The 19,175-nt window shown below is 39.7% G+C and overlaps 1 protein-coding gene across 1 annotated transcript in view; it reads left to right on the top strand.

Annotated features, from left to right (window-relative positions):
• The window catches only part of LOC141129025 (myeloperoxidase-like), a 42,208-nt gene extending 30,588 nt beyond the window's left edge, over positions 1–11,620 (top strand). Inside the window, exons 13-14 of the mRNA XM_073616749.1 lie at positions 1,120–1,324; positions 8,973–11,620. Of these exons, the coding sequence (XP_073472850.1) occupies positions 1,120–1,321 (202 nt within the window). The 3' untranslated portion in view covers positions 1,322–1,324; positions 8,973–11,620. The remainder of the gene's footprint in view (positions 1–1,119; positions 1,325–8,972) is intronic.
• The last annotated feature ends 7,555 nt before the right edge of the window (positions 11,621–19,175 follow it).

Below are 19,175 nucleotides of genomic sequence, written 5' to 3'. Positions count from 1 at the left end.
AGTCCGGTGTACGTCATCACGTACAAATCCGTCGGACTTTTGTGTGATCGCATGTAGGCAAGTCCGTTCGTTAGAAAGTCTGCCGCAAGTCCGCCAAAAGTCCGCCGAAAGTCTGTCGGACGGGCTGTCGGACTTTTGTAGCCGAAAAGTCAGACCGTGTGTACACGGCATTAGAGTTGGGCTTTTAGTCAAACATTAATGGGGTTAAGTAGTTATTTATCCCTTTCTCTCCTCTCCCTTCAGACAGCTCTAAAAAGTAGCTTGTTTAAAAAAAAAAAAAAAAAAAACAGGTATTGCTGTACATTAATTTTAAACACCCCGTAGTGTTATAGGATTCATTTTCATGGGTTCATCTTGAATGAAATTATAATAGTAATTATATAAGATTATGTATATACAAAATAGTTACATTAAAATGAACCTAAACCATTGCAGTTTCCCTTTAAACCTCTCACTCCTCAAACTCTCCTAGACCAATTAGTTCTTTGTTAAATATTCTATATAAAGAGGAATCCAAATGGTTTGCTGTGGGCAGCAGCTCCAAGTTTGCTTTATTTTTCTGCTCTAGCATTTAAAGGGTAAGTGTCGCTGTTACCTAACAACCAATAATTCTAGAGGTAGTGTTAGTCATAACGAAGATCTGTAATATACTTTATAACATCTGGCAGCTCTAGCAATAAACATAATAAAGTTAAAGCACAAACCAAAAACTCTGTTTAATTAATTTTTAATATTCAAATCAAACTCTCCCACCTATTTATCCATGTCTTCATGCTTTTTTTTTTGCTGAGAAATCACTTTGAAAAACACCCCCTAGCATTTCTAACTGGCTGTCTTGAGTAGGGGCAGATGATTCATGTAGCATTTACTTCCTGGAATTCATCCGCCCTTAGCTCAGACATGCAGGCAGGAGGGTGTGCTTAGCTGAGAAAGCCCCTCCTCCCCTCCTGAAGACTCCTGGGATGTATGACATTATTTGCCTAGGCCTGGAAACCAGGAAGTACCTGAAGAAATGTAAAATAAAGTTTAAAACTAGTAAATATTAAATTAGTCAATGATGATTGAGAGAGTGATGTTCCACTTTAAATGTTTAAAGATCTACCTCTTTTTTTCCCTTAGATTTTATTATGAGAACCCTGGGGTATTCACAGAAAATCAGAGAAATGCAATAGAAAGAGTGACTTTTGCACGTGTCATCTGTGAAAACACCAGAATTACAGAGGTCCCCCGAAATGTCTTTTTGGGTAACCAGTATCCTCGGGATTTTGTAAGATGTTCCAGCATTCCATCTCTGGATCTAAGACCATGGAGCAATCCCTAATGTGTGTGTAAAATTCTCTTATTTGTTCACTTTTGGTCTATTAAATATACAGTTGAAAGTGTTTTACTACATCTGTTCCACAAAAATAGCTGTTCATCCAGGCAGAAATCATGTGGGCTCATAACTTACAGTACTCTTTACCTCTGGGCTGTTATCAGTTAGAATTGTTCCCTGCCATCTCCATGGAATACAAAAGACCTGCACCTGTTAAAGAGGCGGCTCTCTAATTAGGCGAAATAGGCGGTGGCCTCAGGCCTCGCAGTCATAGGGGCCTCGCACAGCTGGCTAGTTTACCTAATTAGAGAGCCGCCTCTTCCAGCAGCAGAGATCTCCGTCCCGAGTCCCCTCGCCCTGCTACAGGGAGAGATAACAAGGCTGCGAGTGAGACCTGTGATCGGAGCTCACATACATCTCCGGATCACAGGCAGGGAGGGAGAGCCGCTCAGTGTACAGCCTGCTCTGACAGATCTCCCCCCTCCCCCTGCTGCCCGCACAGCCAGACAGAAGAGGAGAGAGAGCTTATGCTCCTCCTCCTCCCGCCCTCTCCTCCTGTGTCTGCCCCGCCCACTCTCCTCGGCAGTGTTCTCTGTTCTTCCTCAGAGAAGGGGATGTGTGGGCGGGAAGATTCAAACTGAAGACCAGCAAAGAGAAAAGGACAAGGGGAGTCTGATCCATCCATCCATTGATCCATCCAGTCCCTCCTGCCTCCCAGCGAGTACACTGATGTAGGGGATGCTCTTCCTTCCCTTCTTCCTCCATACCCCTCTCTTTCTTTCCATTCTTTTTGTCTCTTTCTTTCTCTTTCCTTCATTCTTTCCCCATCCCCCTCTCCTTCTTTCTTTCTTTCTTTCTTTCTTTTTTTCTCTTTCTTTCCTTCCATCTGTCTTTCTTTCTCTTTCTTTCTTTCTTTCTTTCTTTCTTTCTTTCTTTCTTTCTTTCTTTCTTTCTTTCTTTCTTTCTTTCTCTTTCTTTCCTTCCATCTGTCTTTCTTTCTTTCCTTCTTTCTTTCCTGTCCATCTGTCTTTCTTTCTCTTTCTTTCCTGTCCATCTTTCTTTCTTTCTTTCTTTCCTTCTTTCTTTCTTTCTTTCCTTCCATCTGTCTTTCTTTCTTTCCTTCTTTCTTTCCTTCCATCTGTCTTTCTTTCCTTCTTTCTTTCTTTCTTTCTTTCTTTCTTTCTTTCTTTCTTTCTTTCTTTCTTTCTTTCCTTCTTTCTTTCCTTCCATCTTTCTTTCTTTCTTTCTTTCTTTCTTTCTTTCTTTCTTTCTTTCTTTCTTTCTTTCTTTCTTTCTTTCTTTCTTTCTTTCTTTCCTTCCATCTGTCTTTCTTTCCATATGTCTTTCTTTCCTTCTTTCTTTCCTGTCCATCTTTCTTTCTTTCTTTCTTTCTTTCTTTCTTTCTTTCTTTCTTTCTTTCTTTCTTTCTCCATTTCTCCATCCCCCTCTCTTTCTTTCTTCCTTTATTTCCATTCTTTTTGTCATTCTTTCTTTTTCTCTTTCCTTCCTTCTTCCTCCATCCCCCTCTCTTTCTTTCTTTCTTTCTTTCTTTCTTTCTTTCTTTCTTTCTTTCTCTTTCCTTCCATCTGTCTTTCTTTCTTTCCTTCTTTCTTTCATGTCCATCTGTCTTTCTTTCTCTTTCTTTCTTTCTTTCTTTCTTTCTTTCTTTCTTTCTTTCTTTCTTTCTTTCTTTCTTTCTTCTTCTTTCTTTTTTTCTCTTTCTTTCTTCCATCTGTCTTTCTTCTCTTTCCTTCCATCTGTCTTTCTTTCTCTTTCTTTCCTTTCATCTTTCTTTTTTCTCTTCTTTCCTTCCATCTTTCTTTTTTTCTCTTTCTTTCTTTCTTTCTTTCCTTCTTTCTTTCCTTCCATCTGTCTTTCTTCTTTCTTTCCTTCTTTCTTTCCTTCCATCTGTCTTTCTTTCTCTTTCTTTCCTGTCCATCTTTCTTTCTTTCCTTCTTTCTTTCTTTCCTTCTTTCTTTCCTTCCATCTGTCTTTCTTTCTCTTTCTTTCCTGTCCATCTTTCTTTTTTTTCTTTCTCTTCTTTCTTTCTTTCTTTCTTATCTTTCTTTCTTTCTTTCTTTCTTTCTTCTTTCTTTCTTTCTTCTTCTTTCTTTCTTTCTTTCTTTCTTTCTTTCTTTCTTTCCTTCTTTCTTTCTTCTTCCATCTGTCTTCTTCTCTTCTTTCTTCTTTCTTTCTTTCTTTCTTTCTTTCTTTTCTTTCTTTCTTTCTTTCTTTCTTTCTTTCTTTCTTCTTCTTTCTTTCTTCTCTTTCTCTTCTTCTTCTTTCTTTCTTTCTTTCTTTCTTTCTTTCTTTCTTTCTTTCTTTCTTTCTTTCTTTCTTTCTTTTCTTTCTTTCTCCATTTCTCCATCCCCTCTCTTCTTTCTTCTTCCTTATTTCCATTCTTTTGTCATTCTTTCTTTTTCTCTTTCCTTCCTTCTTCCTCCATTCCCCTTTCTTTCTTTTTCTTTCTTTCTTCTTCTTCTTTCTTTCTTTTCTTTCTTCTCTTTTTCTTTCTTTCTTTCTTTCTTTCTTTCTTTTCTTTCTTATTTCTTTCTTTCTTTCTTTCTTTCTTTCTTTCTTTCTTCTTTCCTTCCATCTGTCTTTCTTTCTTTCTTTCCTTTCTTCTTCCTTCCATCTGTCTTTCTTTCTCTTCTTTCCTTCCATCTTTCTTTCTTTCTTTCTTCTTTCTTTCTTTCATCTGCTTCTTTCTCTCTTTCCTTCTTTCTTTCCTTCCATCTGTCTTTCTTTCTCTTTCTTTCCTGTCCATCTTTCTTTCTTTCTTTCTTTCTTTCTTTCTTCTTTCTTTCTTTCTTTCTTCTTTCTTTCTTTCTTTCTTTCTTTCTTTCTTTCTTTCTTTCTTCCATCGTCTTTCTTTCTTTCCTTCTTTCTTTCCTTCATCTGTCTTTCTTTCTTTCCTCTTCTTTCCTTCCATCTGTCTTTCTTTCTTTCCTTCTTTCTTTCCTTCCATCTGTCTTTCTTCTTCCTTCTTTCTTTCCTTCCATCTGTCTGTTCTTTCCTTCGTTTCCATCTGTCTTTATTTCTCTTTCTTTCCTGTCCATCTTTCTTTCTTTCTTTTTTCTTCTTTTCTTCTTTCTTTCTTTCTTTCTTCTTCTTCTTTCTTTCTTCTTCTTTCTTTCTTTCTTTCTTTCTTCCTTTCTTTCTTTCTTTCTTTCTTTCTTTCTTTCTTTCTTTCTTTCTTTCTTTCTTTCTTTCTTTCTTTCTTTCTTTCTTCTTTCTCCACCCATCCCCCTTTATTTCTCTCTTTGTGACAGCCTACCAGAATAGGTAGAATCTGTGAGAGCAGCTTCCCTGTGCAGCTCTGCTTGAGGAAAATATATCTTTATTATGCCCACTTACCTACCCCCTGTACTGTCCACTCCCCTATACTGTACCCTCCTAATACAGTTCATAATACAGTGGGGCCTCATGTCTATGTTTTGCCTAAGGCCTCACAAAGTCTAGAGCCGCCTCTGCCTGTTATGAAGAAATGAGGGAGGTGTTATGTAGTCCTAACACAATGTTATATAGTCCTAGCACACTTCCTGTCCTAGGGTGACAACACTGCTCAGTACAGTTGTCACCCTAGGATAGGAAGTGTGTTAATGGAAGGATTATCAGGCTAAAATAAAGGGAAAAAAATGTAGCCACCACATCTAAGGACTGGTAAGTTGCAATACTATCAATTTTAAATGTAAAGTATGAATGATGTTGGAATATAAGAAGCAGAATGTACTCTAAGCAAAAGCGTTTTTAAATCCTTAACCTTCCAATTGCACATTTTTAAAAAAAGTATTTACTTTGGACCGATGTGGTATATTATTAGAGTACCCAACAAAAATGTATATCTTTATTTGAGAATAAGTATTTATTTGGTGGTTTTATTGATTGGTTCCCATCGATCACAAGGTACAAAGCCACCCTGATTGACTCTTTCGATTTTGCATGTGATCTGCACTGTCGAATTTCGATCAATGTATGGCTTTTCCCATTTGACAGATGTCAATTGTTAGATCAATATCTGTCGAACAGTAATGTTGGAAAAGTTTTATTGATCAGTGGCTGCAGACACTAATCAGTGTATTCTGATAGTGGAGGAATCCTGTTTTTTCAGTGGGGAGGACTCCTCTATCCACCTTGATTGTTTGGATGGAGGGAATCCATTCATTTTTTTGATCTATGTTCAGCTTCAGAAGTTTCTCACTGTACAAGAATTCAGAAGTACACTTTCCGTATCCCAGTTAAGTGGTCTATGAATACTGATTACTGGAATACATGGAATGGCAGGTAAAATAAACTGGATGAATTTTGCTTGTTTGCTAGACAGCATTAATAGCTTACTGTTTGGTTTATTTTGTTTCCTAGAATTGACCATTTAGTAGTAAATGCATTTAATAAGTAGTATGCCACGCTAATGTGCAAAACACTAATAGCAAATATGAAACTTTAAAGAGATCATGCAAATAGTGTCACAAGTCCAACACCGATAAGGTGACTTTAGGCTGCGTCAGATGAAATCTTTGTGTGTTATGACTTCCCTTATTTTAGAGATCCTTTTCAGGCTCCTGATGGTATCATAATTGACGAAACAGTTGTAGGGCGGTACCGAGGGCTGTGATGTCACCACGTTCTCACACACTCCCGTAGTGCATCGTGGGGTTTGGAGTTTTTGATTGTACCGATCAGCATGTATGTTTTAGCGTTTTTTATGCAATAAAGCATCCTAAGGATTTAAACACTATGCAAGCCTGGTGCTCTTTCTTTTCATTCCCGATACTATTAACCGTAGAGGATCTGTCTGAGGAGACTCGAGGGTGATTCTGGAGACCATCCAGATCCAAGCAGAGGGAGTTTCTTACACACAAGTGTTTTTTGACATCTTCACTGGGTCCAAAGATACGTGGTGTGTTTCTACAAAAAGTAGAGTCATAACACACAGAGATTTCCTCTGACACATCTTAAAAACATCTTAAGGGTGTTGGACTTTGGACACTATTTGCCTAAACTCTTTAAAGGATAAGTTCACCTTTTCTAACATGTTACATGCTATACCCATATTTAGAGCTCCGCCAACCCCGGCCACTCATTTACAGAGTTCTGTGAATTGAAAACTACAAAGTATGACTGCCTGCAGGTATCAGCTTGTAGTTCTCAATGAACTACCAAGGCGCTGCTGAGCTCTATGGTAGTTCATTGATGCTTTCTGCTAATGTGTAACTGCTTGGCCGTAAGATGTACGGCTAAACAGCTCACACGCAGAGCCTTCCCAATAAAAATACCGTATATACTCGAGTATAAGTCGACCCGAATATAAGCTGAGGCACCTAATTTTACCCCAAAAAACTGGGAAAACTTAGTGACTCGAGTATAAGCCTAGGGTGAGAAATGCGCGGCTACTGTAAGTGGAAAAGAGGGTCAACAATGTCCATTTGCAGCCTCACTGTGCCCATCTGCATGCCTCACTGTGCCCATTTGCAGCTAAAGGCCCCCCGAACTTCAAACTTGGTAGTTAAGGGTTCCTAGATGCCCCCTAGCTGCAGACAAAATTTGGGGTCTCTGGACCTAAAGAGTCCTGAAATGACATTGCTGCAGATGCACACAGTTGGCCGACTTTGGGGCCCCGTATCTCGGGGCCACTTGGTACTAGGACCCCAAATTTGGTGTGCAAACCCAGTGGAAATAGCACTACAACATATCCAAAGCTGTGGTTCCTAGAACCAAGTGGCCCCGAGATACGTGGCCCAAAAGTCGGTTCGGAAAATGTCAAGCACTTTTCTGCAGCAGAGAATGACATTTTCTGAACCGACTTTGGGGCCCCGTATCTCAGGGGGCACTTGGTGCTAGGAACCCCAGCTTGTAGTGCTAGTTCCACTGGGTTTGCACACCAAATTTGGGGTTCCTAGCACCAAGTGGCCCCGAGATACGGGGCCCCAAAGTCGGTTCGGAAAATGTCATTTTCTGCTGCAGAAAAGTGCTTGACTCGAGTATAAGCTGAGGGGGGCACTTTCAGCACAAAAAAATGTGCTGAAAAACTCGGCTTATGCTCAAGTATATATGGTAGTAATAAATGCACATTTGTTTACCTACAAAAAGATGTGTATGTATTGTTTTTTTTTTTAAAAGGTGAACTTATCCGTTAAAGTTTCACTTCTGCTATTAGTGTTTTGCACTTTATGATTTTACTTAGCATGGCATACTACTTATTAAAGAGGAAGTAAACTTCCATCTTTAAGTTTTACCTATAGGTAAGCCTATAATAAGGCTTACCTATAGGTAGTGTAAATATCTCCTAAACAAACACAGTTTAGGAGATATTTAGTGTATATGCAGCCAGTGAAATCACTGACGCATGCGGCCGTTCCTTCAGAGCCCTGTGCCGTGACCGGCAGCTCCTGCACTTGCACATGAGTGGCGTTATCGCGGCTCCGGCCAGTCACAGAGCCCGAGTCTGCAAACCTGGAAGGAAGACCGGGTGAAGATAGACGCCGTCTCCAGTGATGACACTGCATCGCTGGAAGGCTTTGTTTTGAGGTAAGTTTCACATAATGTGTTAGTATGCGTGCATAATAGCACATTATGCCTCTGCCTTGCAGGTAAGAAAAAAAAATAATAAAGTGCAATGGTTTACAATTGATTTAAGTTGTATTTTATGTATATTATCCTATATACTTATGCTGCAGCTTTTGTGTGTTTATTTGTTTGCCATTTGCATGGTTTCACTTTTTGGTTTTCTTTATAATAGTAAATGCATTAAAGAAGTTTTATTTTAAAGCTAAAGTAATGGTGAAAAAAGGTAAAAAAATGCATTTATTATTTTTTTTTTGGGGCCTTGCAGAACATTGCACCTGTATTCAACCGCAGTGGTAGATGTACTTGTAGTTTATATATTCACAGATCATTATGAATGACTCTGTGGGCAGAGCCCTGCACAGCCACACTGTTTTTGAATTGTGACAGCAGATGCAGGGAAAGGATCCCCCACCCCTTGTAACTTGGGGGATCAGGGGTGAGTGGGCTGCTGCATTAGTAACATGTTACACCCTGAATACGGATGTTACATGTAACATAATACTAAAAATGAACTTATCCTTTTATCCCACCATAGATATTACAATCTGTGTGTGCAAACTCTATATGACCTATAAACCTACACACTACGATGTAATACAAGGGCCTGCCTGAATGGTTACAAACTGATTGGATTTTTGGCCCTTGCGTTATGTAGTTTTGGTAAATCTAAAGGACATTGCATAGAGATTGTTCAGTCACATTATAATGTATATAGTTTACTCTTCACACACATATACTTAAAAAAAAAATTAACAGTTTTATAAAAAAACAAACTTTTTTCTTGTCCATATAGACACAATGTTGTCACCTTTTCTTTTTTTCACCATGTTGGTTTTTGCTTTTTTTTTTTTTATATAAATATCAACTGACACTGTCCGATATAACTGTCTTTTACCTAAGAGATTTATAATGTCGTCTGGTTCTTTCCATGTCTGATGGGCATTCCGTTGTGAACAAATGCTCCTGCTGTCAGCTCTATGGCTGTCTCCTGGCTATGTCAGATAGATAAGTGCCAACAACTTCCAGAGGAGAAAATTAGGCAGACGGATTATACATTTCTACTCATTATATGATTTTTCTTTTATTTCAGATCAACTTCATCTATTCTGAAACCAAACCTGACCAGGAAGACATCGCTGCTTGGAGGAGAGCTAATACCCTAAAATCTCCTGCTTAGGTCAACTGCCTTTTTGTCAACTTTTAATATAAAATTAAACGTTATAATAGCAATGTTTCCTATGAATAAAGTAATTGCTCCAAGTTTGTGGCTAGAATAGTTTACTCATTGAAGATGATTATTTTACATTTATTTTTATTAGAGTAAGTTTTTTTTTACTTATATCTTACTAGCCTCCCTGGTGATAAGAAAGCTGCACATAAAGCCCCTCTGACATTCTTGCACCATTTTTTTTAGATGATCCTTTGGGTGGTGTCTTGGGTAGGAATCGAATTTTGAGTGCCCCTATTGCATGACCCAACCACCTCAATGCAATGGGTATAGGTTAACATTAGTCTTTTATAGCCCTCACATTACATACTTTTTGTATATCTAAAGGGCATTGTACAATCACATCAAAAAAGTATATAGTTAAGGCTGAAGGCAAGGCTGGAGTTCAGCTTTAACTGTACCCCCTCTACATGGTTGTATTTGTTTTTATGGCTTTTCCTTAAAAAGAGGAGGATAATGTGTTTACAGCATGTCCCACCACTACCAACGCTACTTTATCCACCCAAATCTTGCGGGTGAGCCATCTGCTGAAGCCCAGGAGCACACCCTTGCTCCATACTGCACTTGAATTCAAGAAAACAGGCTGCACACTGATGACATCTTGGAAATCCAATTTGTTTATTAGAGTAGCTTCCAGCACACAATGTGAGCCTTCCACTCCAGGCCCCACCTCCAACACATTTCACTTGTAATTGGGATGGACAAATAGTTGCCTCTGTCCCCATGATTGGGTCCAGTTACAGGTTAAACGCTTTAAAGGTGTGACCTGTGGTGGAAGGCTCTCAGTGTATGCTGGAAAGCTAAATGCTTGTCTAATAAACAAATTGGACTGCCAAGATGTCATTGGTGTGTGGCCCATTTTCTTTAATTTAGGACAATATGTTTCATGTTCATGGGGCACAACAGGGTCAGTGGAGGAACTACCAGGGTCACAAAGGTCACCACTGTGGGGGGGGCAAAGGTCCAAGACAACAGGAAGGGCACCCCCCTGAATAGATGTAGAAAACAAACATGAAGTGGAACGACAGTGGGTAACACTGCTTGAGGCGGACACTGTTTGCTACACTAAGTGGGTCCCCCAATTCTGGCTTCAGGATCGCCGGCTGTTTTTAATGGGATCCTGTGCTCCTGTTTCTTTGTTTTTAAATAAAGGGCCCTGGGACCAGGCTTGGAGAAGAGGGCCCCAGGACTGATGGAAAGGGGCTGGGGGGATTGTCAAGGAAATCCTTCAAGGTTTCTTACGCCAGGGCCCTGAATGTTCTAATTACGTCTCTGAACGGAGTTATATGATATGCTGCTTTAATGTGATATTTTGGCTTGCTTATAGCATCAATGTAAACTTGTATTTACATGTTCAATTTATAAGAAAGGAACAGTTTTTTTTTAAAGAAATTAAGCAGATGCAGAGAGTAGATTTTTGTTTAATCCAAAGGAAAGAGACATAAATCTGACCCTTGCATCTTGCCTCATACTTTCACTGCACTGCTTGGAAATAATCCTTCTTCCAAGGAATAGCTACTTAAATTACTGCATCTCCTCCAGAATTCCTTTAGTGAAAAAGCTGCAGTGACCGTAGTTAATTAACTTTAGATTTTTGTTTAAGCTCTTTTGTTATCTTTAAAATATCTGCACTGATTTAGCAAATCATTACTTGCTAATTGTGATATACTGCACACTATCGTTGTATATGAATATTACTAGCAAGCCAGTGATCCATAATTATGCAATATTTTACATAAAGACTAAAGTGTATTTATAGCCACAATCTTTTGTTTTTAAATTTTGGATAGAGTAGGAAAGCATTAGAACCCCTGTTAAGTTTGTACTGCAATCTGTGTCCCCGCTGGGGAGATTCACCCTTTTGCTTGTCCTGGTGAATATTACCAGAAATACACAATGTAATAGGAAATCCAAAATTTTGTAGTTGTCACCAGAACAAGAAATGAGAGAAAATCTTCCAGTTGGGACACCTGTTTGAATGACAGCTGAGGGGAATTCCCTGCACTTTCCAGAGATTTCCTCTTGGTTCCTCTTTTGCCTACAGGACAGAAGTAAATGGAGGTCTCCAAACAAAATAGACAGCTAAAAATAATCGGGTTTTAATATTACCATACACCAGCCATTCTCAACCAGGGTTTCATGGAACCCTAGGGTTCCTCTACGGGTGGCTAAGGGTTCCTTGAACTGTGGCTAACTGACCTTCCATCAGATAGTAGCTGCATAGTTAAAGATCCAACCCCACTTGGCAGAGCCAGCGCAATGACCGCAAGGTCGTCATTCTGGCCACCAATATAAGAGGCTTTTTGCCAATGACCCATGGACTAATCTTACCAGGGGGTTCCCTGAGATCTAGAAATTATTTCAATGGTTCCTCTGGGGTAAAATTTTTGATAAAGGCTGTCCTACACTGTTAAGAGTAAAAACAATGTTTTGCCTATACATTTATTAAAATATCCTACTGGTTTTACTTGCAAATATAAACATCAATAAAAATCTAAAAGTTAAAAAGATCCATTGTGTATTTTTTATAGATTGTTTTCTTTATTGTTTTAAACATGTAATACAATACAATTACAATAAAGTAACAAAGTTCTTACAAGAAACATTGCAATCTCAAGTCTCCACATACATGTTCATGTTGGACAGAAAAATTTTATTGGAAACAGTACATCATATAATCCAGTATAGTCACATCTTAAAAAGTATGAAGAAAAAATCATTAGATATGTGGTCTCTTGGGAACTACGTTGGAGTTGTAAGACGGGAACGGAACCAAGGGCCCCAGATCTTGTCAAACCTCTTTGAAGATCCTCTAGTATTGTAGGTAATTTAGTAGAGGGGAGCACAGAATTGACTGACCTTTTGCAGTCAGGTAGGGTAGGAGGGAGAGCTCTATTCCAAGCAATTACATTTTTTTTTTGGCATAAAAGTATAATGCCCCTAACATTTTTTTGCCATAAGTGTTAATGGGAAGATCCTTCATCAGGCATGTTTTGGGACATTTTTCAGATATTTATTTGTAAAATTTTTTAAAACCATTTATCATTTTCCTTCCACTTCACAATTATGTGCCGCTTTGTGTTGGTCTATCACATAAAATCCCAATAAAAAACATTTACGTTTTTGGTTGTAACATGACAAAATGTGGAAAATTTCAAGGGGTTGGAATAGTTTGGGGAAAGTATCCTGTCCTCTTTGTATTGCTTCCTTTGTATTAAATCCCTGATGTTCCTGCCAGTCCTTCTGCTTTCCTACTAAAAACTGACCACACAGCGTGGTCAGTTCTCTAGCTATGCTGGGAACTCAGTGTACTCTCCTCCAATGATCAGACTTGTCCGGACACCCCCCCTCCGCTCCACAGCCATTCTCACTGGCAAGCTCAGTGTGCTGCTGCTTCTCCTCCCCCCAGCTCTTATGCAGCTGAGAACAGAGGGAATGTGACCATTTATAAAAAAAAAGGAAAAAAAGGTATTTAAAGTGGTTGTAAACCTGTTTTTAGAAATCCAAAAAAAAAACCCTGCAAGACAAAGGCGGGAGCTGCCGGGAACGGCACAGTACAACTGAAGCAACGGCACGTACGTGCTTCAGTTGGCTTAAGCAGATATCCAGTGCAGCTACAGGTAAGCCTAATTATAGGCTTGCCTGTAGTTTAAAGTGGTTGTAAAGGGTTTACAACCACCTTAAATAGTTTTTTTTATATCTATACAAAAATGTTTTGCCTTTCATTTCTATTTTTAACTGAATGGGTTGTTTTACAAGGTGATCGTTTACATTCACTTTAATATTAGAAGAGGAAGAAAGAGTTGATTAGGGCTGATTAGGGTAAAAAGATTTAATAAGGGTTTAGACTCGGTTCACACTAGATGCGACATGAATTCACAGCGAATTTGCTGCAAATTCGCACCACATCTAAATTGCAAACCCGTTCATGTGAACTGATTGTGGAGTGTATGTTAAGTTAACGAAAACCCACAATCAGTTTGCAAAACCCAGTGCGATTTGCAGAATCGGATTCGCAGAAGCCACCGTCGCTGAGGACGTCAAGTGACGAAGCGCGTACGACGGAACTACGCATGCTACGTCACTTCCCTGCAGACGAGTGGGTGGAACGCAGGTGCAGCGCATAGCCGTCACTTCCCCCATCTCGGTACATGCACTGGGTATAGTGACTTTGTACTTGTATCCAAGCCAGAATCTGTTTGTTATCCTATCCCAGCGCATTACTGGGTGGGAGAACACACTTCTTTTTGGATTTTTTTGTTTGTGTTTTTATAGATGGTTTTTAAATAAAAGCGTTTTTTACTTTATCACACCATGGAAGCCCTTTTTTTATATTTTTGATGTATGAGGGTATTGCTGCATCCTTATCCTCCTGGATATATCCGAGGCACCCATGACAAGCAATAGGGAGCAGTGAAGTCCATTCAAAGTACTACAGGCCCAATACCCCTGCAGGGGTTCCAGGAGTTGGTGAGTAGGAAATCTAAAGGGGGAGCACAAAAGTCACCTGACAACATTGTATACACGAAAGTCACCCCTGGGAACTTCCCGACATGTTGCAGTGAAAAACGCATGGGACTATTGCATTCTACTGTGATCCAACTGTTGCAATATATACTGGGTCCGGATCTAAATATATGAACTGTGAAGCACCTTTACAATTTGATATATATATATATATATATATATATATATATATATATATATATGATTGATATAGTTTTATACTTATGAAATAGCATACATCACCAGGATATGTCTACTGTAATATAGAATATGTTTTTTCAGCTGGTTTGTACTATTTCTAGTTGATTACCACTGATGGGTATGGTTCCAATTTTAGGTACTGGGAGTTTGTCTACCAGTGCTATATAAGAGCTATATAAGAGCTACAATATATATATAGGGGTACTTTCCCAACTTAGCATACCCACTCAGCTATTTATCCTGTTTACAGGTTACACTAAACTTACTGCCATATGCAAAAATACCTACAGTGTAAGGAATTTTGAATGCCTCCTACCCATTTACACTAGCCAGTAGTGTCTAAAACTAATCCCCTCTCATACATCCTTGAGGGGATAAATACGTTTTGGTGTGTGAGAAAGGAACAAAAAAACATTTCTTTAGTTTTTCCCTGTATATGCTCAGCAAAAGGGTTTTCGGGTAGCACCGATTAACCCATGGTTTTATAACATATAAAAAAATAAATAATGGATTGTAGCAAGAGATATACAAATAAACCGCCCCTGAATCTCTCTTACTCCACTGCACCAAAGAAAAGTGCAAAGCTGTATAAAAGATGTGTAAATGAATACAAAATGTGTGTACATACACAGTGTACAGTGAAAAAAGCAAACTGATCAGAATCCCAAAACTATACCTCTCACACGTGTACAGATAGAGATAGCGGCGCTAATATAAATTGTGTAAAATAATGGGTCAGAGCAGCATAATGCCTATGACCCTCTACTTATACATAAAAATAATGATAGTGTCATGAAAAATATTATTTTTATCATGAAAAGAAATTTCTTTAACACCCAGTGAAAAGTGTCACTATAAATAATAAATTACAAGAAATGAATGAATAAGTTCAACAGTTGTTTTTCAATCTTCTTGTGTGAAAAATCTTCTACTCTTCCACCACACCACCGTGATAGTGACACCACTCCCTCTGAAGAGCGCACTCACCAGATTGTATAGCCTCCCACTTTCTTGTTCGGCAAAACAGCAATTGAACCACACCTGGGTTGCATGTGATGAACCGTGAATCCAATCAAGCCAGCTCCATATGTGAAAAAATGAATAAAGTGCTCCACATAGCGTGATACCATTTTGACAGATTTATTAAAATCACTTCAAACACACTTCAATGGTTACACTCACTTTTAAACTGAAACAAAAGCCTTTAAAAAAAATCCACAGCAAGCACAGCAAGCAACAGGATCAGTGATCCAACGGTGCACCGCGGTCACAGCGGACCTGAAGTGTAAACTGGTGTATCTCTCACCCAACCTTCTAAGGCCCAGCCATCCGATCGGTGTAGTCCTCCTCAGACAGCGGCATCTAATGTCAGTGCGTTGGAATGCCGTGTAACCATGCCCAAGACATGTTTCGTCGAAAAGACTTCTTCAAATGGGATTTTTTTAAAGGCTTTTATGTTTCGATCCTCCAGTACCAAAGAACATTAGTCGCTGGTAAAAACTATTTGAAGAATCAAGGTGTTTATGTAAGGGGAAAAGTCCAGGGTGACGACGCACTTCAAAGGAAAATGTGCAATGATTTCATGAGGCTTTTCAGCAAAGCCTGCACAAGTCTGCTTGTTGTACTAGCCAAGAACTTGTAATCCTTCATACGTCTGTTCCACGTGTGTTAGGACAACGTTTGCTTCTAAGGCCATACCGATTGTAACTGGTGCAAACTCTTCATGCAAGTAACATTAGACGGCATGGAGGTTGACAGATTCTTACCGCAGTTGATCTTTAGTGATGAAGCAACGTTTCATCTAAGTGGTAAAGTTTTGCATCACAATGTTCGCATATGGGGCACTACACACTTGGCCCCCAAGATCTCCAGACATTACACCCTGTGACTTTTTCTTATGGGGATATCTAAAACAATGTGGTTATGTTCCACCATTACCCACTGACTTGGATGAGCTAAAAACAGAGTCAGTGCAGTGACTGCAGTAACAGTGCAATGCAATGCAGTAAGTTCTGTGGAAGAAGACACTCTCAGAATTCAGCTATCGTCTTAATGTTATCCATGCATCAGGTGGAGGGCACATAGAGCATTTATAACATGGTGAGTGAAACTTGAGGATTTACCTAAAGCATAGCTCCCAACTGTCCCTGATTTCGAGGGACTGTCCCTCATTCGGAACAAATGTCCCTCCGTCCCTCTTTCCTCCTCATTTGTCCCTCATTTTGGTCTGATCTATATAGTTGTATATAAAATGCACTATTTATCAAAAGGTGTTTCCCAGTACTAAACCTTTCATCCAATTTCTATATTGCTGTATTTGTAAATTTCAAAGCCAATATAAAAGAATAGTAGTGGTAAAAAAAAAGCACTTTAGTAAGCACTTGAGTAAGCTCATGGCTATGAGTAAGCACCTGACCTTGGTTTGAAACATGTAAGCTGATACCTGTAGTTAGAGGAGAACAGAAGAGGCGCCTGCAGGTTAGAGTCAGTTGCTTTTAATGTATTAACAGGTGCATTAATCCACTTACATACGACAACAGGGACTTCCAGTACATGTCCTCTTAGATGTGGCGTCCGTCCAGCGCTTTATCGCCTGATTGCAGCTAATCCAGTATGTGAGGAGTCCTGTCCAGCAGGGTTTCCGGACGATCTAAGAGAGCTGGGACCGAGGCTTGGCTCTGGTCAGAGGTGGAAGGCAGGCATCAGGTGCGGTGACGTCACGGGCAGTCGCGACGACGTTTCAGAGCATGTGCTCTGAGTAGACCAACAGGCGCGCTCTTTTTTCAAGCATTTTCAAGATGCTTGAAAAAGGAGCGCGCCTTACTGCCTTAGAGCAATGTACATGTACATATTACCATTATCACTGAAAGTGAAAGTAAAAGAAAATCCCAAATGTTGGGTTGTCCCCAGAAATTTAATAGAGGAGATAATAGGGACAATAGGTCTGGTGACCTGGGGGTCCCCAATAAATTCTCTTAATTTGCTGGGATATCCTCTCACTTCCTGTTTGGCTATGGGACAGGAAGTGAAGGTAAATCTCCACAATGGGACACAGATGGCGAAAAAAGACCCGACAGGGGTTATAACCCTTCCTTGCTTATATAGTAGGTGAGGTTGAAAAAAGACACAAGTTCATCAAGTCCAACCTAATAGTTTTTTGAAACTATCGATGCCCCCCGTTGAAACCACCGCCCGTGGAAGGGAATTCCACATCCTTGCCGCTCTTAAGTAAAGAACCCTCTACGTAGTTTAAGGTTAAACCTCTTTTCTTCTAATTTTAATGAGTGGCCACGTGTCTTGTTAAACTCCCTTCCGCAACAAAGTTTTATCCCTATTGTGGGGTCACTAGTATGGTATTTGTAAATTGAAATCATATCCCCTCTGAAACGTCTCTTCCCCAGAGAGAATAAGTTCAGTGCTCGCAACCTTTCCTCATAACTAATATCCTCCAGACCTTTTATTAGCTTTGTTGCCCTTCTTTGTACTCGCTCCATTTCCAGTACATCCTTCCTGAGGACTGGTGCCCAGAACTGGACAGCATACTCCAGGTGAGGCCGGACCAGAGTCTTGTAAAGCGGGAGAAGTATCGTTTTATCTCTGGGGTTGATCCCCTTTTTAATGCATGCCAATATTCTGTCTGCTTTATTAGCAGCAGCTTGGCATTGCATGCCATTGCTGAGCCTATCATCTACTAGGACCCGCATTTCCTTTTCCATCCTAGATTCTCCCAGAGGTTCTCCCCCATATATATTCTCCCTGTATAGATTGCATTCATATTTTTGCCACCCAAATGCATTATTTTACATTTTTCTACATTAAACCTCATTTGCCATGTAAATTGAGAAATGTTGCCTCAATGGACAGATACAGTAAATAGGGTTAGGTATCTTCATCCTATAATTATATAGTGAAGAAAGGGAAGATAAGTCAAGGGCTACTCCAAGCAATGCCCTCGATCATCAGTGATAGTTAGGACTATTTCGGTACCCAGATGTACAATAAGGAATTGTTATATAGAAAAAATATAGCATTTATTACAAAATAGATAGACAATACACAATTGACAACAAGTAATTGTTGAAAAAATATCACATAAGAATGACATAAAAAAATGGTTTGAGGGCCCCCACAAGTATGTGGAGACACAATGATGTGGGAATAGACGTAGTCCTCGACAAGTTTTGCGGCCTGTGCCGCTTCTTCAGAAGGCGTCACCCAAAACATCTATAGAAGAATACAGTCTCATAATTACAATATCATGGTACTAGAAATAATAACAAGACAGTGACACGTTTCGAGTATTTAGAAAAAGTCCTGCGTGACTCAACAACGAAGGCCCTTGTGGCAATGAACGGCATCAATTGAGACACCCTGTAATAGGGTAGTCCCCTGGGGGCGGACACAGGGGGCTATTGGGACGGACTGAAAATAAAATAAAATAAAGGGAGTATAGCTAATTGGTTTAGCGTGGGTTTCAGCACAGACCCAGTACACAAGGGAAGATTAAAAAAGGGGCAGCAAGGTTAGGTTGAGAAAGGGATAAATAGGAAAAAAAGGAAAATAGGAAAAGGAAGAGAAGAATAGGGAAGAAAAAAGAAGGGGGGGGGGGACCAACCAGGAAGTGAAGGAAAGGAAAAGAAACCGATGTAAAACGCTGCGGTGAACCCATGACCAAAGGAGAATTATGTGCACAAACTGGGTAATAAGGTTACCCACCCAATAATAGCCTTAAATAGGTGTGACAACCGGGATTAAGCTGTGCACTGCAAAAAACAGCCCCAGCGGACTGTCGCTAGACAAAAGTCAACACAGTCTAAGGGGGGCTGCTAGTCAGGATGGTATTGCAGTGGTCTAGAATAAAAATCAAGCAGACAGTGGTAATTAGTCCAAAAACAGATAGCTCCCATAAAAACTCCCACAACCTGCTGTTAATATGGGGTCATGCTGTGCTAATCTAATTAAACAGAGAAGCCACAGCCGACTGAACCAAACACAGCAGGGAAAGGAGAAATACTCGGCACTAATGAAAAAAGTCATGAGAGGCTTACCTTCCTGGAGCTGGCCCATCCCATTAATTTGTTCAGATCTTTTTGCAAGGTTTCCACATCCTGCAGAAAAGTTATTGCCCTGCTTAGCTTAGTATCATCCACAAATACAGAGATTGAACTGTTTATCCCATCCTCCAGGTCGTTTATGAACAAATTAAATAGGATTGGTCCCAGCACAGAACCCTGGGGAACCCCACTATCCACCCTTGACCATTCTGAGTACTCCCCATTTATCACCACCCTCTGAACTCGCCCTTGTAGCCAGTTTTCAATCCATGTACTCACCCTATGGTCCATGACAACAAACCTT

The sequence above is a fragment of the Aquarana catesbeiana genome, linkage group LG02 (genome assembly GCF_042186555.1).
Source record: "Aquarana catesbeiana isolate 2022-GZ linkage group LG02, ASM4218655v1, whole genome shotgun sequence".
NCBI classification, from domain to species: Eukaryota; Metazoa; Chordata; class Amphibia; order Anura; family Ranidae; genus Aquarana; species Aquarana catesbeiana.
Note: the sequence above shows the minus strand (reverse complement) of the source record. Positions and strands in the feature narration are given on the sequence as shown.